The 24,964-nt window shown below is 47.5% G+C and overlaps 1 protein-coding gene across 1 annotated transcript in view; it reads right to left on the reverse strand.

Moving 5' to 3' along the window:
- Nucleotides 1-1,193: 1,193 nt before the first annotated feature.
- Nucleotides 1,194-24,964, reverse strand: part of slc5a9 (solute carrier family 5 member 9) — a 98,163-nt gene continuing 74,392 nt past the window's right edge. The window contains exons 10-14 of the mRNA XM_038794306.1: nt 20,309-20,459; nt 17,062-17,230; nt 14,489-14,704; nt 4,754-4,904; nt 1,194-1,585 (exon numbers count right to left, since the gene is read on the reverse strand). Of these exons, the coding sequence (XP_038650234.1) occupies nt 1,380-1,585; nt 4,754-4,904; nt 14,489-14,704; nt 17,062-17,230; nt 20,309-20,459 (893 nt within the window). The 3' untranslated portion in view covers nt 1,194-1,379. The remainder of the gene's footprint in view (nt 1,586-4,753; nt 4,905-14,488; nt 14,705-17,061; nt 17,231-20,308; nt 20,460-24,964) is intronic.

Genomic DNA, 24,964 nt, shown 5'->3' on the forward strand with positions numbered 1-24,964 from the left:
TCACAGTCCACTGAGATGTCCCTCAGTAGCAATGGCTGCCCTAACAACTCTAAAGCTGCCAATCACCCCTCCCTCCACCACGCCCGCCCATGGTTGGGACCTGCCTGCATGGCTCTGGGACATTCAATAATTTCCTATCATTCCTTCAAGGGTGCCTCAACATGGTGGCACCCTCTCAACCTCCCAACAATGGCTACCTCTCTCTATTTGTGGCATTGCTGACGCTGCAGATCTGCTGGCTCTCTGATTGGGTCAGCAGCTCAGAAAGGCAGACCGAGGTTTATAATTGGACAGTATTCTCAGCAGCAACCTTGTCCCTGCCACCAGTGGTAAACCTGATGCTGCAGTCCCATCATGCACCAGTGTGGGACCAGGATCTGCATTTGGCCACAATGTCATAACCCACGGCATGTTGGTAAAATCCAAGCCTGGTTCCTTATCACCTTATTTTGATGTCGTCTGGTTTTTGACCTTCCACCAGTGGAAACAGTTTCTCTGCACCTACGTTGCCCAGAGCCTTCATGAATTTGAACACTTTTATCAAATCTAATCTCAACCTTCTCTTCTCTAAAAACACCAACCGCACCTTCTCCAATCTATCCACGGAACTGAAGTTTCTCATACCTGGAACCATTCTTGTCAAACTTTTCATCACCCTCCCCAAAGCTCCGACTTGTATAAAATACTCCAGGACAGGTGAACCAATGCTTTATAAAGGTTCTTTGTTGCATCCTTTGCTTCTGTTTATGTAAACCAGTATCCTGTATGTTTCTTTTACCCACTTTCTCAATCTACTTTGCCAGCTTTAATGATTTGTACACATACATGACTAATCCAGTGATAATACCACTGTGCCACTTCCTCCCCTGAAAATTAAGAATTATGCCCCGATGAGATGACATTTTAATGAGATATTAATTTTACAAAAGCAAAGAAATGGTTCTTTACTGATTTTGAGGGAAATATATCAAATATTTTATGGAGAAGAAGGGGGTGGTGACAACAATTAATTGTTTAGAATAAATAAGACAGGAAGGGTGAAATTAAAACTTTAAACAACAACATTGAAGAGAATGCGAAAGAGAAAATTGAGCAAGATGAGGTTTTCTTTTCCATTTTTATATAAAATACTGTTTTTCTTTTTGAAAAATACTTCATCCCCGGGAAGGGGATGCTCCCAGTAGCTTTATAATTGCAATGCGACTGTTTTATTCGGAAAAGTGTCACTTTAAACTTTACAAAACTGTCCGGCACAGTGGAAACAATTGTTAGCTGCATCAATCAGAATGACAAAAGTGGATATTTATCTTACTGTTGCCATAAATGTATTGTTCGAAACCAAACAGATCCTGCACTAAATAAAATCCCCAAAGTTCTTCTTATCCAAAGTATCCCCAGAGGAATACATTAATTGCCAACAAAATAAGAACGTTTATGTTGCATATATTTCGCCATAATGGCTTCTCTTCAATGCTGGTTAACTTTTTCTGCATGGCATCCATTTCTTCTCTTGTCAGTTCAGGTTTCTGCTGTGCACTGAGGCTGCACAAACAAAAAAATATTTTCTTCCACCGGGGAAGTGCCACTGAAATAAATAACAAAATTAAATGAAATAAACAGCTGCAATAAACAAGCTGTTCTGAAATTACGTATCTCAAAAGACATGAATTAATGAATGACAAATTCTGGGGGGACAATAATAACCTTGCTGGAAACGTAACAGTGTTTTAATGATGCACACAGTGTTAAAAATTATTGGTTGAATAACGCCACACCACCTTTTCCTTTCCACAAACGTTTGCTCATATGGGTCTGGATTCTTTGATCCCCGATGCCAAAATCACATTCGTCGACGGGGCGGAGAATCCCTGTTGCATTGAAATCGGGGGCGGCGCTGCTTTCGTGATGCTCAGCCTCCTGAAAAACGACGTACTCCAGGAGTACGCCACGCGCCGTATCCATGGCCTCCGTACGTTGGTTGAGGCGCGCCCCACGATGCTCTGTCCCTGACCGGCCGAGTTCCCGACGGCGTGGGTCTCTCATGGTCCCACCCATCGGGAACTCAGTGAGGCGGCTGCGGACTCAGTCCAGTGCCGCCACAGTCGGGGGAGAACCGATCTGCGGGCAAGGGTGGTCATATTCGGTGCTGGGGGCACTGTGGTGGGGTGGTCCAGGGTGCGCGAGCCAGCTGCGGGGGGGGGGGGGGGGGGGGGGGGGGGGAGACTATTTTGCAGGCCGGGTCCGCGAGTGGCATCCACCATTAAGTACGGTGCGACCGTTACAGGCCGCTACTGTGTGCATGCATGCCCACGGACCCTGCAACTCCCCAGGCCATATCGGCAGCTAGAGCAGGGAGCTTTACGCTTGCCTGTCTGCTAGCCACCCGGAACAGGGAATCGGTCACCGTTTTGCGCCAGTTTCCTGGTGTAAAATGCCACCGTTTTCTCACCGGCATGGAGACTTAGTCTCCAGAATGGAGAATCCAGCCCATGGTCTCCCCATTACTTTTTAGAACTTGCTGGGTTTTCACACTAATCTTGCCACAGAACATTAGGGCAGGAATATATTAATTCGATCACTGTTTGCAGTGCTAATCATAGAATCTCTACAGTGCAGGAAGAGGCCATTTGGCCCATCAAGTCTGCATTGACCCTTCGAAGGGCCACACTACCTCAGCCCATTCCTGCAACACCACCCTAAGGGGCAATTTATCATGGTCAATCCACGTACCCAGCATATTTTTGGACTGTGGAAGGAAACTGGAGTACCCGGAGGAAACCCACGGGGAGAATATACAAACTCCACACAGACAGTCACCCAAGGTCGGAATCGAAACTGGGTCTCTGGCGCTGCGAGGAAGCAGTGCTAACCACAGTGTGAATCAATCTCTCTTGTCCAGAAAAGGAACAATTTAAACCATTCAATCTCATTCCCACACATAGTCTCTGTTTGGGAGACTATGGGATGAATTCTCCACTGGTAGGATTCTCCATTCCGTCGGCAGCCCATTCCCGCCTGTAGATTTCCCAATGGCGCGGGGTAGCTACAAAGGGAAATCCCACTGGCCAGCTCCGGGAACAGAAAATGCTGCTGCAAAGATGGCGCTCTGCCGAAAAAAAAAACGGCTGGGAAGGCGGAGAATTCACCCGAATGTTCACCCTAATGTTCACCAGAGCTAAATCACACCTGATTCGCATGCGGTCACACTGGGAGCACAAATCAGCAAGCAAGTACTAATCCTTCGCCATGCAAAGTTATGCATGGCCAGGATTGTGAGTGATTCCCTGGGGAATCCGGCTATCAGGCCACCATATTGAGCTGGCAACCCGATCGCGAGATCCAGTGGCGGCCCTCCCCCATGCATAGCAATCGCGCACCTCCCCCACCGACCCTCCCCCCCACCAAGAGCCCCGAATTAGAGAGACACCCTAATTAGAGAGACCCCAATGAGAGAGACCCCCCACTAGAGACCCCCTAATTAAAGAGACCCCCATCTGCCTGGAAGCTAGAGAGCAGTTCAGACAGAGGTTGCGAAAAAAAATCACTGCTTTAAAACTCACTAGCGCAATACACCTGCTGGCTCAGACAGAGGAAGCAGCACCTATCCATTACAGGAAAGAGAAAACCAGTCAGCTGGGTTTAAATCCCCTCAGATCTTTAATCTGCAAGCCTTTCATTAATTTCTCTGTGAAATTGCCTTCACTAGGGTGTGATTGACAGCTTCCTCACGCACCCAGCTGTTTGAATTGTTTCATTAATCTCTCTTCACTCTTGAGTGCTTTGAGCTACCACAATGTTTGTAAACATTTAGCAATGATTTACAGCTCCTGGACCACATAAAAGTCAGTTAAGTGCTTTCTGTTAGTTTCATAGCTGGGTACGTCAAAGCTGCTCAAGTGTGAAGGGAGATGGGTTGCGGCGGTGGGGCACTCATATGGCCGGTGTCATTCTGTAGAACCAGGGGCCAAAGTGGGTGGTCAGTGGGGGACACAGCAAGATGGCTGCCTTGCAGACCGCAGCAATGGAAGTTCATGGCTGCACACCGCCCCAGTCCCCTGGGGGGAGGGGGGGCACCCTGGCCACATGTTCCATTCCCCCATAACCCCACCCCGCAACCCAGCCGACCAGGCCAGTGTCCAGCCCAGCAGCTAATGGTTGCGCCTCTCAGTGTCCTATCTCCTCTCTCTCCCTCATCAGCCATGACACCATTTTCACGATTTTTAAAATGCACAAGTGAACCACGCCATCGGGAACTCAGCCCATCGGAGGCAGAGAATCGCGGAGATTACCGGGTCAGGCTGGTGTTTACTGTACATGCGTTCCTGACTGTGTTGACTCCGCTGTCGCGGTGACAGAGAATTGCGATTTGGCGTCAAAGTGGGCCCAAGGCCACGATTTTGGTGTCAGAACCTATTCTCTGCCCAATCGTGATTTGTGATTTTGGCGTCAGCCAAAGGAGAATCCCACCCGCAGTTTTCAAATTTTAAGGTTTTTTTACTTTTGCTTTCTTTCTCTCCTAATCTCATTGACCCCTGTTTCCATTCTGTGATTAATTTGATATGGATCCATCCTGCTTCTCCATAATTCCTTTGATTCTTTCTCATTCCTTAAATTTCATTCGCTGAGGAGAATAACTTTAGGTCCTATTCTTCACTAAGATCCCAGCGCTCTGTTAACCTGATCAAACTTACACTTCCTGAGAGATATACCACAATATTTCACAGCACGGTCTTTTAAATCAACACTCATCTACCTGTTTCACGTAGACCTCTGTCCTCTGTACCAGATTGCACTTCAGTGTTACTCTCCACAGATTCGGCAACGGTCTTTGTCTGGTTCGAGGAGTCATTTATATCATTGGTACAGGTTTGGTTGTGTCTAGTCCACCATGTTAATCGGATCAGCTTTGGAAATATAAAACAATGCAATAATGTACTCGGTGAATTACATTGACTTACAGTAAACCATAAATGCAGTTTCTTTTTTGGTGTCAATGTTGCTCAAAAGTTATTAAAAAATAAATTCACTTGGGGGGGGGGGGGGGGGGGGGAGAACAGGGTACTACTATTTCCTGCAGCAGAATCTATGTAAACAGGCTCATTGCTGCTCTGTCCCCCTACACTTTATTAGAGGTGGAATTTTGTGTTTGGATTTATGATAGCTCTGGTCAGAAGACAACCTGAATGGAGGTAGAACTCATGTGCACCCTGCAAACATGTGTAAAAAAAGAGCTATTGCAGCAAAACTATTAAACTCAACTCCCTGTTTGCCAAGATGCAATGATATTTAATGTATATTTATTGATGATAGTATGATGAAAAAAAGTAGACTGTTACGCAAAGCTGCAATAGGGAGCACAGTAGCACAGTGGTTAGCACTTTTGCTTCACAGCTCCAGGGTCCCAAGTTGGATTCCTGGCTTGGGTCACTGTCTGTATGGAGTCTGCACGTTCTCCCTGTGTCTGCGTGGGGTTCCTTCGGGTGCTCCAGTTTCCTCCCATAAGTCCCAAAAGACGTGCTGTTGGGTAATTTGGACATTCTGAATTCTCCCTCTTTGTACCCGAACAGGTGCCGGAATATGGCGACCAGGAGCTTTTCACGGTAACTTCATTGCAGTGTTAATGTAAGCCTACCTGTGACAATAAAGATTAAATTAAATTAAATTAAAAAATAAGAAAATTAGCAACAGCGTAGTTCGCAGGGATTTCAAAAAGGTAGGTTATACTTGACCATATTTATAGAATTCTTCAAAAAAAAACCCAGAAAGAGTAGATAAGGGCAAAGAAGTAGAGATAATCCATTATATCTACAAAAAGCCTTGGATAAAGTGCTGCATTGTAGAGCCAAGGTTAAGATCTGAACAAGTGACATAACAATTTGGAGATGATACTAGACTGTGGTTGTAACGAACAGAGGAAAAGTGGAACAAAATATTGGAAGATTTCACTAAACTTGCAGAATGGAAATGGAATTGGCAAATAACCTTCACGTGTGAGGTGGTACATTTTGGCAGGAAGACAGAGGAGATCACATACTCCTCGGAAAATAAGTGGCCAACTGGAATAAGAAAAAAAGCACTCTGGCGTGCACACAAATCATTGAAAAAGTAAGACAGGCTAATAAGGCTTTAAGAAAAGCAAACAGCACACTGGAGTCAATTTCTAGCAGGATAGTCAGCTGTGGCTTCGTGGATAGCATTCTTATCTCTGAGTCACATGGTTCTGAGCTGAATTCCCAATCCAGGGGTTGATGATGAAAATCAAGGCTGGCATTCCAGGGCATACAGAAGGAATACCGCACTGGCGGAGATACTGGGTGACATTCTCCTTTTGTGGGTATAACATATCCCGGCGGAAGTGGATTGCTGGGAGCGCAGATGAGGAAGTAATTTACTATCCTTTGACATGCAAAATTTATGCATCGTGAGGATTAAGAGGGATTCCCTCGTTATCGGGTGGCCATTTTGAGCGGGCAGTCCGATAGCGAAGTCCTGTGGCTGGCTATCCCCCTCCCCCGCCCCCCCCCCCCCCCCCCCACACACACACAAATCAACCTCCCACCACTGCATCACAAATCAGCTCTCCTGCATTTTCTGGGTCCCACCCTTCCTCCAAGGACAGGCGTGAAACCCACCCACCTCCCAGAGACCCCTAAATAGAGGGATCCCCACAGATAGGAGAATCTCCACAGATACTCCAGAAATGAGATCCCTGTCAAGAAGCCCCCCAGAAATGAGACCCTTGTTTATCGAAGAGAGTTAAGTGCAGTCAATTACCAGCTCAGCACTTCAAAATCACTCAAGCATGAAACTCCCTCTTATTCCTTGCCGTGTACAAATTTGCATGGTGAGCGATGTTGAATTGTTTCCTGATTTGTGCTCCCATTGACAAGCAATTCAGCTCCGGTGAGAGAACACTGGGTGAATTCTCTGCCGGTGGGATCCTCTGTGCCGGCAGCACCCCCCCCCCCCCCCCCCGGTGGCGTGCGTGCCTACAATGGGAAATCTCATTGGCCAGCTGCAGAAACGGAGAATCCCGCTGTTAGCGACAGTGTACAGCTGAGAAACACACAGCTGGCGTGGTGGAAAATTCACCCCATAGTCTCCCAAACAGAGAATTCTGCCCTGTCGCTCCATGATCTTCCTACTAAAAAGTATCACCTCACACTTCTCCACATTGAATCTCATCTGCCACCTATCTGCCCACTCCACCAACTTGTCTATGTCCTCTTGAAGTTCTCCACTGTCCTGTTCACAGTTTACATTACTTCCAAGTTTTGTATCATCCACAAACTTTGAAATTGTCTCCTGCACACCAAGATCTAGATTAATAAATATCAGGAAAAGCAACAGTCCCCATAAGGACCCCTGGGGAACACTACTACAAAGATTCCTCCAGCCTGAAAAGTATCCATTGACCATTATGGAGCTTTGTGTCCACATTTCTACTGTCCCTTTTATTGCATTAGCTATAATGTTTCTCACAGGTCTGTGGAGGCACTGTATTGAATACCTTCTTTACATGGACCAGTACAGCACAGTGTTTTCTGTTGCAGGTGAATGCAAAAGTAGCATAGGTTGACAATTTTACACTCAAAAACACGAAGGGCAAAAGTTGCAGATCACCTTACAGTTAATACACAAACTGCAGCCTCTCTGCTGTCACAGAGTCATAGAATCCCTACAATGCAGAAGGAGGCCATTTGGCCCACTGATTCTGCACTGACCCTCTGACAGAGCATTTTACCTGGAGTCAGGCCCCACCATATCCGCGTAACACATTAACTCCATCTAATCTTTGGACACGAAGGGGCAATTTAGCATGGCCAGTCCACCTAACCTGCACATCCTCGGACTGTGGGAGGAAACCCACGCAGACATAGGGAGAAAGTGCGAACTCCACACAGACAGTCACCCGAGCCGGAATTGAACCCGGATCCATGGCGCTGTGAGGCAGCAGTTCTAACCACTGTGCCACCGTGCTGCAGCAAGTTTTTAAAATGGTCCTTCGTCGCTGGGTAGAATACAACCAACAGGTGGCAGTATAACTCTGGTCTATGGATTCTGAAAATACCATGGGGGAAATTCTCAGTTTCAGAGATTAAGGCCGCTATTTAACTAACAAAAACAGAGTTGGTTCTGAGCACCGGGAATTACTCCTCATTCTAACGGCACTCTTTTTTTGGCCGCAGGTCGGGAACGCTCCATCGAGATCGCACCTATCCACATTTCCTGCACTGAGGGTGTCTGAAGAATGGTGCTCCTCAGTGCAGGAAGTGATCGAGGCACATGTTTTGAATGGCGGACCGATCTCTCAACCCCACAATGCGACTCCCACAATGCCCCAACTCACCCATTGGGGGGGGGTCCTTGAGCCCCCACGCACACAATCACACACCAGCAGTGCACCCCCGATCAATTGTCAACCTATGCCACTTTTGCATTCACCTGCAACAGAATAGACTGTGCTGTAATCGTCGGGAATCCCGGGGAAGGCTGGTTAACTGATGGTGAGCTGGACAGGATGGGGTGCAGGAGAGGCGGGACACCCTCTTCCCCGGGATGGGCAGGAGGCTACCGCCCACCGACGTCAACCGGGCCTGGGCGGCGGTGGCAGATGCTGTGGGCTTCACCAGCGGACAGACCTGTAGCGCAGGACGTCCTTCGGTCAGCCCAGGTGAGTGACCATCTCTATGCCCCCAGCATCACCTTTGTCCCTCACCCCCACCCCCGTACTCCCATCCCTCATCCCTTCTCCCCCCCACCTCCCCCTTACATCCCTTGGACCAAAGAAAGCTGAGGGGTGACTCAATTGAGGTGTACAAAATTATGAGAGGAAGAGATAGGATGAACAGGATAAATTGATTCCCCTGGTGGAGAATTCTAGAAAAACGGGACATAGGTTCATTATAAGTGGCAGAAGGTGTCGTGTAAACATGAGGAAAAATATTTTTACTCAGAGGGTAGTGGGAGTCTGGAATTTTCTGCCTGAGTTGGCGGTGGAGGCAGAGACCCTGAATTTTTTAAAAACATACCTGGATCTGCGCCTTAAGTGCTGTAAACTCCAGGGCTATGGACTGGGTGCAGGAAAGTGGGATTAGAAAGGCCATCTGGGTATCCTTGGGCTGGCATGGACAAGATGAGCCGAATGGCCTCCTTCTGTGCTGTAACTTTTCTATGATTCTATGGGCGGCACAATAGCACAGTGGATAGCACTGTTGTTTCACAGTGCCAGGGATCTGGGTTCGATTCCCGGCTTGGATCACTGTCTGTGCGGAGTCTGTATGTTCTCCCCGTTTCTTCGTGGGCTTTCTCCAGGTGCTCCGCTTTCCTCCCATAAGTCCAGAAAGACGTGCTGTTAGGTGAATTGGACATTCTGAATTCTCCCTCAGTGTACCCGAACAGGCGCAATAGTTTGGTGACCAGGGGATTTTCTCAGTAACTTCATTGCAGGGTTAATGTCAGCCTACTTGTGACAATAATACAGATTATTATTATTTTATTACAATGACACTATCCCCCCTTCACCAAACCCCAACACCTGTATGGTCCCCTTTGGCAGGGTGCCTTATGCAAACATACCGGCAGCCACAAACCCCCACCCCCCCCCCGTGTAACCCACGGCCAAATGTCTCACAATGCCCATTATCTGTCCCCTCAGGCGAATACAGCCCATAAGCATTGGGAACAGGAGAAGACCGGAGGGAGTGACCTGGACCTAAGGATCCTAACCGCTGCTGAGCAAGGACGATGGAGCTAGCCAGGGAGGTGGGAGAGAGGACCATCTCCCAGGTGGAGGTCGGCATGGGTAAAGCAAGTGAGCCCCTAATGCATCTTGCAAGTGAGTCACCCCTCCCCATACGCCACTCCTACCCAGGATCTCACCATGTGTCTTGTGTTTTGTCTTGCAGGATCACCACCTGACATACCCAGCCTGCCCAGTCTACCCCGCTCCGAGCTGCAACTCCAGAACACCCCGGAGGACCAGTCCGGGGACGACACTGACCTCTCATCACAGCTGTCTCCTGTTCCCTCCACCGCCCCTTGGTGGGGCATTTTAGTGAAGAGGCTCCTGGGACACTTTCTGGTGCGCACGTCAAACATGCTGTGGCACATCAGGTGATGGTGGGAATTCCCAAGGGAGCGGGCAGTTGGAGGGCTGCTCAATCCCAGGAATTAGCTGCAGCCCAGGCAGGCTTTGTGCTTCTGGAAAAAATGATCCCATCACTGGTGGAGATGCAGACACAGAGCCAGGGTCTATAGAAGTGGGGTGTCAGCAACCTTCCAGTGCCTGCAGGCACAGTTGGAGGTGTCCAACCACCTTCAGGTGCAGGAGACCGGGCCAACAATGGGGCAGCATGGTGGCACAGTGATCAGCACTGCTGCCTCACAGCATCAGGGTTCAGATCCGTCCTTGGGGGACTGATTCACTGCACAATCACGCTCCTCATTGCTGCATGGGCATCGCTATAACAGTTCTCCGCATTGGTCCGGGCCTCTGAACAGGCATTATCATCCTCGACCGCAGCGGATAACTCTTGTTGCCCAAGACCCAAATCTCACCCGAGGGAGTGCCTCAAAGGTGCCAGGAACCGACAGGTTCACCAGGATATACATGTTGTGCGTGTTGCCCAGGTAGCGGGCATAGACGTACATTATGTAAAGCTGCCGGTCACATACCAATTGCACATTCAGGAGGCGGAAGCCCTTCTGATGGATGAAGAGCATCCCCTCATAAGCTGATGCATGTAGGGGGGCATGTGCCCATCTATCACCTCCTGAACCTGGGGCATGCCAGCAATGGCAGCGCACCCTGCTCCCAGGCACCTTGCTGGGCTTCGTCCAGACAAACGTTTATGTAGTCCGCTGCCCGGGCATATAACGGTGTGGATGTACCTGTGCACGAATGTCTGGCAGGTACCTGCCAGGTTCCAACTCGACGCCTGGAAAGACGAGGCAAAAAGGCTCAGGATGAGCATCACCTTCATGGCCATTGGCATGTCGTCCTTCATGCCCCCGCAGTTCCAGGTGCATCATCATATTTAGAAGGTGGCACACGGTCTCCCTACTCAGACAAAGTCTTTGACAGCATGCTTGGTCCAGCAGGTGCTTGAAGGACAGGCGCTGATGGTATAAATGCGGCCTGATGCGGTGCGTCATTCGCACCTCCCACCTGTTGTATGGCCGGCTCCCCAGCTAGCCCCGACTCTTCTGGAGCAGGTTCCTCTTGCATGGAGGGAGGGGTGGGGGAGAGGAGAAGAGCTGTTAGCAAGATGGGTATTTCCTTGCCTATCCTAATCCAACAGGCTACATGATGAACCTGAGTTGCATCTCAGCTCCACCCTCCGCATTAGCTCCCCCCACCCGATACGTTGCCTTCCACACTGCACCCCTGGCCCCATCAGTGAGTGGCACCGGGGGAGGGCCTCCATCCTCACCCCCCCATCCCTGTCAACAGGGGGACCTGTGGCTGCCGCAACCCTTGTCAGGAATAGGTTCTGTGGGTCCTGTCCTGTCTCAACAGTGGCATTTACTGTGCCTGTCCACATTGGGTGGACTGTGTGTTATCTCACCAGCAGGGTAGCACCTGGTTGTGTGGTGGAGAGGGTCACGGTGAGCTATCAACCCACTCCATGCTTCGGGACTTGTGTCTGGGCAGATCCTACAGCCTGGGTTGGGCGAGGTGGGTGGGCATCTGCTGGGAACGTAGCTGCAGTGTGATGTGTGTGACACACAAAGTTCTGACAACCTGTCCAGGGGTGGAATGGATGGGAGCAGGGGTGCAGTGGGTAGGTAGGGCTTGGAGACTGCTGGCGGTCCTGCAGAGTGGGCTAGCCGATAGTGTGACTGGCGAGGCCTCTGCCCTGTGAGAGGCGGTGTGCCAGGGATGGTGCCAAATGTCACGGTGCATGTGACCTTTGTCTGGGGTACCCTCTTCTGTTCCCCTGCCTCCTCTGTAGTGGGGCTGCACTTCTGATGAGCGCACTCAGGAGTGCCAGCACTTGCTGTGCCATTGATTGAGCTTGGCCATGCCCATCCCATTGATGAGTCAGCTGGGTCTGAAGGTTTCCAGAGGGGTGGCCTGGATGGGCTCCCAAATGACAAGAAGCTTCGTAAACATTTATAGGACACAATAAGCAGTTGGCGGAGTGAGCAGCCAGGGGCCTGTGACTTGTACAAAATGGTTGCTGTTTTAGCAACTACCGCAGCAATGGTGTCTGTGCCCATCCCTCCCGACCCCAATGGGGCCACCCCAAATCTATCAGACTGTCGGCAAGTCGCTCCATGCTGCAGACCCCACCCCCCAACTACATTTTGTTCCTGTGCGTAAACTCTTTTAGAAACTTCTCTTACCTCCTCCTCTCTCCCTCAGAAGCCATGGTTCCCAGACCATGCTTTTCAATACCTGCTATGAACCACACCCGTGTCACTTCCGCCTGAGAGGGGTGGAGACTCGCGCAGGCCCAGAGCATACTGGATCAAGCCTGGTAATGATATTTAAACACATTTAAATGCCGCTTTTGCATGCCAATGCTGGCGCGGGGCGAGGATCGCATTGCTGTCCCCAGCGGGGCCCCGGAGTATGCCGTTTGTTTCCGTGCCGGGTGTGGACCCTGATTTTCAGAGGACGCCCAATTCTCCACCCGGTCACGGAACCCGTTACCAGCGTCAAGGGGCAGAGAATTTAGCCCCAACTTGTACCTGTAATATAATTGGCTTATTTTAAATATATAGAACATAGAACATAGAACAGTACAGCACAGAACAGGCCCTTCGACCCTCGATGTTGTGCCGAGCAATGATCACCCTACTCAAACCCACGTATCCACCCTATACCCGTAACCCAACAACCCCCCCCTTAACCTTACTTTTTAAGACACTACGGGCAATTTAGCATGGCCAATCCACCTAACCCGCACATCTTTGGACTGTGGGAGGAAACCGGAGCACCCGGAGGAAACCCACGCACACAGGGGGAGGACGTGCAGACTCCGCACAGACAGTGACCCAAGCCGGAATCGAACCTGGGACCCTGGAGCTGTGAAGCATTTACGCTAACCACCATGCTACCGTGCTGCCCTTGATGTATCTAACCGTTTAAACATACATGATACATACATATATTTTATTGATAATGGGATCTCCTGAGTTCAAAGTGGCAGGAACCTGGAAGTGGACAGGATGATGGTCGGATTCCAACCCAAAGACCTTTACAGGATTTAACACTGCGCTCCTCCCCTTGCCTGTAAAAATGGCCGTCCGCTTTTTTTTCTCCAAAGCCCGAATCCAAATAAATTATATGTACAGCTGAACAAAGCTTGTCCCAGCACAGGTCCACATGATTTGAAGATATATTTCAATTCTGCTATCCGAACCCTTACTCCAAGTGTGCTTATTTTGTAATGAAACACTTGTGTAGCACCTTATTGAAGGCCTTCCAGAAATCCATGGATGTTAGATAAACCCATGGTGTGACCTGAACCTCTGTTCTCACAATACTAGCCTGGGCCTTTACTGGTCCGTTGACGTTACCACGACACACAGGAATGCTGTGGAATACAGAATTTTCTCCACGTGTAACGAACAAAGAAAAGTGAAGCTTTAGGGTCTTGGGGGTTAATGCACCACTTTAGCTTCATGGATGAGGAACATAATATTCAATACTGTTTCAGTACTGTGTGGCGGCTAAAGTCTGATTATAAAACATATTTAATAATCTTTTTGGTTGTGATACCAAATCCCATTTCACAGCGGAATAGATTGATTCAAGCTGGTTCCGTGAATACTGTCTTCATGGCTGCCTGTGTAGAGCCAGATGGCCCCCATGAGCCTGTTTCACTATTCAGTGAGGTCATGTCTGATCTTCCACCTTCTCCCCATCCTCCATTCATTCACTTTGTGCCTGAAAATCTGTCAGTTAATCTGAAATATACTCAAGGACTAATCATCCACAGTCTTTGGGGATAAGGAATTCCAAAGAATAATACAGGGCACGATCCGCCGGCCACACTGAGCCGGAAAAGCAGCTTGCCGCAGCACAGCGTGGCCGCTGAAAGCCGGGAGACCCCGCTCCCGGGATCTACCCGGCTCGCAACACCTCATGAGATTCAACACAATCTCAGGAGATGTTGTAAGGTGGATCCCGCCACGATGGATCACTTTTTACCAAATCTGCATATTAGAGTGAGGCAGTAAGTCTTACTCTAATGTGCAGATTCCTGAGGTAACTGAGGCTTTGGGATTCAATCCCTTTGCCTCAGGGACTTAGGGCGAGGGCCATTTGGTACTGGTCCCCACAAATGGGGACCAGATGGAATGACACTCGTGGGGGTCTCCAAGGGGATCGGAGGTCCCCAGCTGCCCTGGCAGGTAAGAGTTTGGATTGCCCTTCGGAAACGGGGAATAAACCAATTTTATACACAGTCGCTAAAATAAAAAAGGATGCAGTTCCTTTGATGGGTCAATAAAATTCTGAATGCCTGTTACGTACATTTTCTTCCTTCGTTGCTGGGGTTAACATGCTGATGACGGTAATAACGATTGCAGTCATTCCACATAGCATAATAGCAAAGTAAAGGTAATGCACGTCCTTGAGGACGCCAGGCCTCTGATCCACTTCACCACATGATGGCGCTCCATAAACAAACTCCATGATCATTCGAATAAGACCCAAGGTCAGTCCTACCATAAGGCCCCAGAATGCACCCTGTGAGGTAAAAAAAAACATGTTCCACTGCTTTTACAAAATCTAATTTTCAGCAAGGACAATTCAAAAGCAGGTGTATCATTTACAGCCTGATGTTGACAGCCACCAGGTAAAGAGTGCTTTTGGGGAGTAACTGTGAACAACGTAGTGCAAAAATGTAATACTTTTCACGTATTGGATAATCATGTCACAATCTCTTTGTGCAAGAACATAGCTGTGTACGATTTGCCGTGATGTTACTGACCTGCAATTTTATTTCAAATAGAAATATTCCTGTTTGCAGGCCTGAAAAGGGCCTCAAGTCAATGGGCACAAATTAATGCCCACCCCGGCGGTGGGTTTGGAGGCAGGGATGCATTTAATCAGGTGGGAGATTGGCAGGTGGGGCCACCATGCCTCCGCTGCTATTAAACCAGCAGTCAGTGGGGTGGGATGGGGGCAAGCAGTCCAACATTCTAAGTCCTGGAGCAGGTAAGTGGGGGTGGTCCTGCAACAGGGTGGAGAGATTAAACCTGGGAAGATAGAGACAGAGAGGTGAGTTTCTTTATGGCAAGGCAGTAAGGGAGCAACCTGGATGGGGTTTGTGAGGGTCAGACCTAAGGGAGGGTGCTCGATGTGGAAAGAAGGCCATTGAAGGTATCATCCACTCCTTCCCACCCAAGCAGGGTGACTTGCTGGGATTCCCTTACCTTTAAACTCCTCCTGCCAGCCTTAAAATTGAGATCAGGAGGGAAATTGCCCTTTTAGTGACCATTAATTGCCCACTTCAGGGTCTCATTTGGGCTGATTTGGGGCAAGGCTGGGCAGGCCGGCCTAGGCCTTGCCCAACCCACCACACAGTTGCTTTACAGGCCGGGGTTAGGAAGGAAATTGGGAATGCTGTCCGGGGAATTTTACAGGCCCTCCCCATCCGTAATCCCACTGGTGGGGTATCATAAAATTCTGCCCCATATGTTTTTTGAATACTATTCTATCCACTCAGAAAATACCAACATACACATAAAAGATGTGGAGATGCCGGTGTTAGACTGGGGTGAGCTCAGTCAGAAGTCTTACAACACCAGGTTAAAGTCCAACAGGTTTGTTTCAAATCACTAGCTTTCGGAGCACTGCCCCTTCCTCAGGTGAATGAAGAGGTATGTTCCAGAAACATATATATAGACAAAGTCAAAGATGCAAGACAATGCTTTGAATGCAAACATTTGCAGGTAATTAAGTCTTTACAGATCCCGAGATAGGGGTACCCCAGGTTAAAGAGGTGTGGATTGTCTCAAGACAGGACAGTTGGTAGGATTTTGCAAGCCCAGGCCAGATGGTGGGGGTGAATGTAATGCAACATGAATCCAAGGTCCCGGTTGGATTCAAGTACGGCCTCAACCAGGATCTTGGATTCATTACACATCACATTGGACGCATTACATTCACCCCCCACCATCTGGCCTGGGCTTGCAAAATCCTATCAACTGTCCTGCCTTGAGACAATTCACACCTCTTTAACCTGGGATTACCCCTATCTCTGGATCTGTAAAGACTTAATTACCTGCAAATGCTCGCATTCAAAGCATTGTCTTGCATCTTTGACTTTGTCTATATATATGTTTCCGCAACATACCTCTTCATTCACCTGAGGAATGAGCAGTGCTCTGAAAACTAGTGATTTGAAACAAACCTGTTGGACTTTAACCTGGTGTTGTAAGACTTCTTACTATACATAAAAGAGAAATTGGATAAAGGATACATGATCCCAATGGGTTTGATGATATGGCTAAACGAGCTCGCTCGGGGACTTTGTTCCCTTTTGGGAAGACCGCGCCCATAGAGACTTAAGACAAGCTTCAACTGATTGAACATTATGGAGTATTAAATATCTGTAACTCTGAGCGGCACGGTGGTGCAGTGTTTAGCACTGCTGCCTCATGGCACAGAGGACCCCGGTTCGATCCCGGCCCCCAGTCACTGTCTATGTGGAGTTTGCACATTCTCCCCCTGTCTGCATGGGTCTCAACCCCATAACCCAAAAATGTACAGGTTAGGTGGATTAGTAATGCTAAATTGCCCCTCAGATGGAAAATAAAAATTGGGTACTCTAAATTTATTTTTTTAAAGTATCTGTAACTCTAACACCTATCACCTGCCGATATCAAGTCAGTAAAGGGAAGATTGAGAATACTGTTGATTGAGAGTTTGAATTCAGTTCAACTCAATAAATTTGTATAAACCTCATATCAGCAAGTGAGTATGAAGTAGTCAGACAGCCGTAAAAATCCAATTGGGTCACTAATGAATGCACTTGTGGAACAAATCCTATCATCGGGAATAGCACCACACATACCTGAAAATGTGGTGCTGCTTCTTACCTGCTCATTGACTCTCTTCCAGAACACTGCCAGAATGAAGAGTGCGGTGATTGGCGGTGCGAGGCAACTGGTAATAGACTGAATGTAGTCAAAGAGCTTGCCACTGTTTGCTGTCTGGATAATAGGGATCCAAGCTATACTGATGGCAACTAGTAAAATAATAAATATCCTGCCAAAAGAAAGAAATTAATGCAGAAGCACGATAAAAGTAATTAAAATGCCTTATTTCCCCTGCTGGAGAGGATAACCATGATAAATAATAGGAAATAACATTCAGGCACAGGTTCCATTTGACTACTGTGAGGTCTCAGTGCTGATCCATTTCTGTCCATCAACCATCTTCTTTATTTATAGACTCTTTGCTAATAATGGCAAAAACACTCAAGAGATCTTTCCATTATTACAAGCAAACAGGACAGTGGAGTAAACCAGTTAATCAATATGAGTGTTCCTCGTGCCTGCAGTTATGGAGTTTTTCAAAACTAAAGGATTCATGTCTTTCCTTTTGACTAACAGTTGCATAAATACTTCGCCCCTGAACAACCATATTAAGATGGATGGTGAAAGATGTATAATGACAACCTCCATGTATATTTACCTTTGAATAAGAAAAATATTACAAGGCATTTCACTGAATAGGCCTGTGGAAAATGGATGCCAAGTGCCAAGGCAATAAAGAAAGGGTTAAAAGGACTGACCAAACACTTGGTTGGAGATATATGGAGAATTTGAATTCAATTAAAAGAAATGAAGCTGGAATGTAAAGCTGGTATCACTAGGTAACCATGAAGTTGTCTGATTGTCGTGTAAATCCAATTGGGTCACGAATGTCAATTGGGGAACGAATCCTGTCATTGGGCACAGCACCAGGCATACCTGAAAATGTAGTGCCAACATATTAAAGCTACAACAGGACTATATTGGTGCTAAACGGTGGAAACAGTGTGCAAAAGACCAAGTAAACATACAAGCATGTGACTAATAGGTGCAAGAAGCTAGTTCAACACCAGTTGTGCTTCAGATGTGAGTGTGGTCTGAGCGTCCTATATTAGCCGAAGCTACTCGCATGAGCTATATGTGCCTGAACCAGAAGGACATTAAACACCAGATACAGTTTAATGTAGAAAATGGTCAACAGGTGTAGAATAAGTTTGAAAAGAAGAGAAAACATCATAGGCAGCATGTGTAAATCATCGGGGCGTTAGCAGGTGGATCCTCACTGGATGTATTAACTTTTCTCCCTGTCCCACTCACACAACTAGATCCAAGTACAGAAGTTTAATTCTATAACTCAGTGATGCTGAAGTTTTCATTCTCCTTACTTCAGTTTGAAAGCTCTAATATAACTGGTGGGCTGATTTTCATCTACCATTCTATTGTAGCCATCTGGGATGGCCACTTTCAGTGTATAAAATGGACACTAGCAGAGCCTATAGGGAAATATGGACAATGTAAAGCAACAAGCAGGCACAGAGCCCGAATGTATATTTGGAAGGCAGTCTGCAGACGGAACCGAAACTCTGGGTCGATTTACATATTGATGGCCCAACTCTGGGAAACAAAGAATGAGTGCTCAGGTAGCCAATACTGTTCCAGACAGTCCGGCGCCACTACCCCAACCAAAAGACACAAACAAAGCAAGGCCAACGGCCATTTAGGACACGCCCAGCCATCAAGGCACCCACCCCTTTATTGGCTCAGATCGATGACAATGATTAAGAAGCTGCCCAATTAATTGGGACCAAGTTTAAGGCCGGCCTAAAAGCACGCGAAGCCTCTCCAAGTATAAGAAGGAACCCCCGCGAAAGGTTCGCTCTCTTGGATTTGGCTCTCAAGTGGAGAGACCCTTCCACCAGCATCACCAGAAGCAAGTAAGTTCAAATTCAACACTCGCTACCAGACGGACGATCTTAGCTGTACTCCTGTTACCTCTTCGAACCCAACAGCCTCAGATCCGAACAACAGCCATTGTTCCTCTGACCTAAGTGGGCACCCGAAATCAAGTATCGGTGTTAGTGATAGATATCGCTTCGCCTGTAGTGTTATTGTGCATGAGTAAATCATACTGTGTGTAAATAAAGTAGTATTGACTTTGAACTAACTAACTGGTGTATTGGCTCTTTGATCGGTATTTGGGTTGAACCTTGTGGCGGTATCGAGAGATACCTGGCGACTCTGAAAGCATACTCATAATTAGGATTAAGAAAGGCGACCTTATTAACCGCCATATTTATAGCAAGTAAACAGAGCAACAATATAACTAGTGGGCTGATTTTCATCTGCCATTCTATTCATACTGAAAATGAATGCAAATCAGAAAAGTTGAAGCTCCTGCCGACTTCACACCTGCTCCAATTCTGGAGGAGCTTTGAACTGGTGGCCAGCTGAAAGAGATCAGCCTCATTAACAGATTTAAATTGGATGCCTGTAAAGTGTTTCGGACCGGGATGGGATTTTGGGGAATAGGGGAATAGTGCATGCTAGCTCCACTTTCTCGAGGCCACCATGAATCTTCCCCATCCCCACCAGCAAGCCCACCACCCGACTCAGCACTCCCCAGAAAATCTCTGAAGTGCTGCAGACGGCATCAGGCAAGGTTTTCCCCCTTATCAGATTGGTGAGCAAAGGTGCCCATTTCTTAATGAACGCCGGGTCTGAAGGACATTTGGCCCTTCTGCCTGCTGCACGGATGGATCGTACCCAACCTGAAAGTCCAATGCCTGATTGCACTGCTCTAAGCCCTGCCAGAAATCCAGTTCTAATAACATTGAAGGGTGTAAATGGGCCAGATTCATTGGAAGAAGGAGACTGCCAAAAAACGGATGCCAACATGAAGTTTTCTAACTGCTATCTGCAGATGTATGAGAATAAATGAGGGCAGAAGAGAACACAGCACCGCTCTTGCAGCAAGGCAACCTGGCATGCCTATGCTGGAAATAAAAATCTGACAGTTTCTATAATGTGTGTCCAATTTACCATGTCAATTATACTTCTGGCTGTCTAGTTAAAAATCTACCCCTAAGTGCCAAGCACATCCCTGGGCTCCTTTCCAGGCATGTCCATGTTGAACATGATACTGAAGCACCCCCTTGGTCTTGGCGAAAGCACGGCTATCGAATTGCTGCCTGAATCAAGGCCCACTCGAAACAAATAACACATGAACCCCCAGCGGTGTGTTAAGTTGGTGATTCTTGTTCATACTCCCATGTATTTGTTTCCTATCAGTCTTGTTGGAATGTGAAGTTACCTGCCAACAATCATCAGCTCCATTTCGGTGGCATTTCTGCGGATTCGCTGCCAGATATCCAAGGTGAATAGTGTGCTGCTGCTGTTAAAGATTGAGGTGAGTGAACTCATTAAAGCAGCCATCAATACTGCTATCATCAGCCCCTTCAAGCCTAGTTCAAAGTAAACAAAGAAAACAAAAGCAGACCACAAATAATTTTTTGGTATGTGGGGAGGGAAATGGCAGCCAACATCCAGAACATTTGAAGAAACCCATAAATTTCGATAATGTTACTTAATGATAATCACTATCTTTTTCAGCAACTTCAACAAAGTATAAGGGATTAAATAGTATAATTACTGTTGTAAATAAGACTCTACCAGCAGGCATTTGTGGTTGTTATTAATAATCCAAAAAATCAGCACAACAGCTTAGGTTTTGTCAGAGATAGACCGGGAGTCAAGAATTTTTCCAACCAGTTCCACCCTCATCTCAGACTGGCAAACTTGCTGGAAACGGGAATTGGAGTGGAAGACCAAAATCATGCATGATTTTTACAGCCTGTCTGCCTCTGATGTGACATAGAAGCAGGTGAGCTTTGAAACACATATTTTTTCCATTTTGTTCCGGGTGCCCTGCAATGCCCTGGGTCTCTGGGTTACTAGTCCAGTGATGATACCACTATGCCACCACCTCCCCTGAAAGGTCATTGTCGAAAATAAAAGCTCATTGTGTAGGGGGTAACATATTGGCATGGGTTGAAGATTAGCTAACTCCAGGAAACAGGGATGAATAGATATTTTTCTGATTGGCAGGATGTGGTGAGTGGTGTGCCACAGGGATCACTGCAGGGGCCCAACGTTTTACAATTTATATAAATGACTTGGACAAAGAGACTGAAGGCGTGGTTGCAGAATTTGCTGATGACACAAAGATGGGTAGAAAAGTAAATTGTGAAGGGAACGTAAGGAGGCTATAAAAGGAAATAGGTTAAGCGAGTGGGCAGAAATCTGGCAAATGGAGCATAATGTGGGCAAATGTGAAATTGTTCATTATGGCAGGAAGCATAAAAAGCTTGTTATATAAATGGTGAGAGATTACAGAGCTCGGAGGTGCAGAAGAATCTGGGGGTCCTAGTGCAGAATCACAAAAGGCTAGTATACAGGGACAGCAAGTAATTTGGAAAGTTAAAAGAAGGTTACCATTTATTGTAAGGGGAATTTATGACAAAAGTAGGGAGGTTATACTTCAGTTGTACAGGGCATTGGAGAGACCACATCTGGAATACTGTGTACAGAATTGGTCTTATTTCAGGAAGGATGCAGTTCAGAGAATGTTTACTGGGCCAATACTAGTAATGTGTAGGATGTCTTATGTGGAAAGGTTGGAGAGATTAGGTTTGTATCCACTAGAAATCAGAAGAGTAAGAGGCGATTTGATCAAAAACTTTAACATCGTGAGGGGTGGATGTGGAGAGAATGTTTCCTCTTGTCAGAGAATCTAGAACTAGGGCTCACAGTTTAAAAATAAGCAGCCGCTCATTTAAGGCAGAGAAGAGGATAATTTTTTCTCTCAGAGTGTCATGAGTCCTGGAACTCGCTTCCTCAAAAGCAGTGGAAGCAGAGTCTTTGAATATTTTTAAGATGTGGAGATGCCAGCCTTGGACTGGGGTGGGCACAGTAAGAAGTCTTACAACACCAGGTTAAAGTCCAACAGGTTTATTTGGAATCATGAGTTTTCGGAGTATAGCTCCTTCATCAGGTGAGTGAAGAATATTTTTAAGGCAGAGCTAGATAAATTCTTGATTAACAAGGGGTTGAGAGGTTATCAGGGGTAGGCAGGATGTGGGGTTGAGATTACAATCACATCAGCTATAATTTTACTGAATGTTGAGGGACAAAGTCCCTGAGGAAGGAGCAGTGCTCCGAAAGCTAGTGTTTGAAACAAACCTGTTGGAGTTTAACCTGGTGTTGTAAGACTTCTTACTGTGCTCACCCCAGTCCAACGCCGGCATCTCCACATTGAGGGACAAAGTGGCTACTCCTGCTCCTAATTTGTATGTTTAATGACCATCACGAGGAATCCTGTGATGAGCAGGTGAAGACCCGCCCAGCTGGGACTCGTTAGCAAGACCTTTAAGTGTAGCTCCCAGACCCGGACCAGCAGTTCCCAATATTCCTGGACTGGGGCGTTTGTTTTGTGTGCGGGGGTAGCGGCTTTATTTTCAATTTAAAATAAACCAGTTTGATTTTTCACTGCACACCTCCCAGAATTATTACATTGGTGATGAAGATCAAGCACGGGATTCAGAACAGACTTTTCGAAACTCCCCAATGACAACTCCAGTAATCATAGAATTTACAGTATAGAAGGAGGCCATTCGGCCCATCGAGTCCACACCGGCCCTTGGAAAGAGCACCCTACCTAGGCCCATGCCTCCACCCTATGCCTGTAATCCAGTAACCACCCTTAACCTTTTGGACACTAAGGGGCAATTTATCATGGCCAATCCACATAACCTGCACATCTTTGGACTGTGGGAGGAAACCGGGGCATCGGGAGGAAACCCACACAGACATGGGGAGAAAGTGCAAACTCCACACAGTCACCTGAGTCCAGAATTGAACCCAGGACCCTGGAGCTGTGAGGCAGCAGCGCTAAACAATGTGCCACCGTGCCACCCTGAGACAAACAAATGTAAGAAACAAATCAAAACGAAAAAGCCAAGAATGTCCTTGTTTGGGAAGCTCAAGCCTTATTATGTGGACGTGGAGGACTGGTCCCAGTATGCTGAACGCATATGCTACTTCTTCATTGCCAATGGCGTAGAAGGGTAGAACAGACATATAGTTATCCTTTTGACAGCATGTGGGGCCCTGGCGTTCAGTATTATTAAGAGTTTATCATAGAATTCATAGAATTTACAGTGCAGAAGGAGGCCATTCGGCTCATCGAGTCTGCACCAGCCCTTGGAAAGAGCACCCTACCCAAGGTCAACACCTCCACCCTATCCCCATAACCCAGTAACCCCACCCAACACTAAGGGCAATTTTGGACACTAAGGGCAATTTATCATGGCCAATCCACATGACCCGCACATCTTTGGACTGTGGGAGGAAACCAGAGCACCCGGAAGAAACCCACGCACACACGGGGAGGATGTGCAGACTCCGCACAGACAGTGAGCGAAGCCGGAATCGAACCTGGGACCCTGGAGCTGTGAAGCAATTGTGCTACCCACAATGCTACCGTGCTGCCCGACACTAAAATGTTCAATGAGCTTGTGGATCTCGTAAAGAACCATTATGACCCAAAGCTGTCCACAATCTTCCAACGTTACCAATTCAACACAGCTGGGGGGCCCCTGGGGAACCCATCAAAGAATTTCTTATTAGATTAAGAAAGCTGGCCGAATCCTGCAAGTTTAGTCAATTCTAGATGGAGATGTTATGCGCGGGATCAATAATGTTGCAATATCAAAAGATTTGTTGGCAGAACTCTAACTAGACCTCAAAAGTGCTTTAGAATTAGCACTATCCATGGAGAATGCCGGGAAAGGGGCCCAACAACCTCAAGGGATGATGGACAGAAGTGTTCTCAGGCTGGGAGTGGAGCGGGTTGCAGAAGGACCCTCAGACAGAAAAGCCGGAATTTCCAATGAAGGCTCCCACGTGCCTCACCCATCACCCACTCAACATTCAGCCAGGATATTCTGGCATCCTAAAAGTCGGCTGGATAAGCCTAGGAGGAAAAGGCAAGCCTCCCTGGAGGACAACATGCATCAGGCTCATGGCTGTTGTAAGTCGCCAAAGAACATGACCCAGGGAAGGCTGCCAGAATCAGCAGTACATGTGCTGCCCAGGCCGGAAGCCAAATCCACCTCAGGCCCGGGCCATGCAAGTCTATCAGCGCACAGAGGACGAAACAATGTAACTAAACTGCATCATCACCCGTAAGGTTGCCCCGATAAAAATAACATTCTTGGTCAAGGGCCAGTCCTTAGAAATGGAGGTGGATACAGGAGCTGCCATCTCCATCTTTGGGGTACAGGCCTTCTGGCATGTCCAGATGGGCATCTTGCCCTAAGGACTGTGAGACATCAGACCCAGTTTGGCGACATATACAGGGGAGCCTTTGAAAATTGAGGGGACTACTATGACCCCGGTTACCTATGGGTGGCAGAAGGCCCGACTCCCACTCGTAGTTGTACTTATTTTTAAAATATAGAGTACACAATGTTTTTTTCCAATTAAGGGGCAATTTAGCGTGGCCAATCTATCTATGCTGCACATCTTTGGGTCTGTGGGGGTGAGACCCATGCAGAGACGGGGATAATGTGGAAACTGCACACGGACAGTGACCCGGGAGCAGGACCGCTCATAGTTTTACAAGGATCAGGAACCAGCCTCTTGGGCAGAAACTGGTTCCAGAGGATCCATCTGGACTGGGCACAGATTTTTATGCTAGGAACCGGTGGACTGTAAGAAGTCATTGACAAATACCCAGAGGCATTCCAAGGAGACCTTGGTAGAATAAAGGGAGCAGTGGAGCTTTGACAAAGAGTCATCAGACTCGAAGCGTTAGCTCTTTTCTCTCCCTACAGATGCTGCCAGACCTGCTGAGATTTTCCAGCATTGTCTCTTTCGGAGCAGTGGACCTCGATGCCCTAACCAAATA

This window comes from Scyliorhinus canicula, chromosome 4 (genome assembly GCF_902713615.1).
Source record: "Scyliorhinus canicula chromosome 4, sScyCan1.1, whole genome shotgun sequence".
Lineage (NCBI taxonomy): Eukaryota > Metazoa > Chordata > Chondrichthyes > Carcharhiniformes > Scyliorhinidae > Scyliorhinus > Scyliorhinus canicula.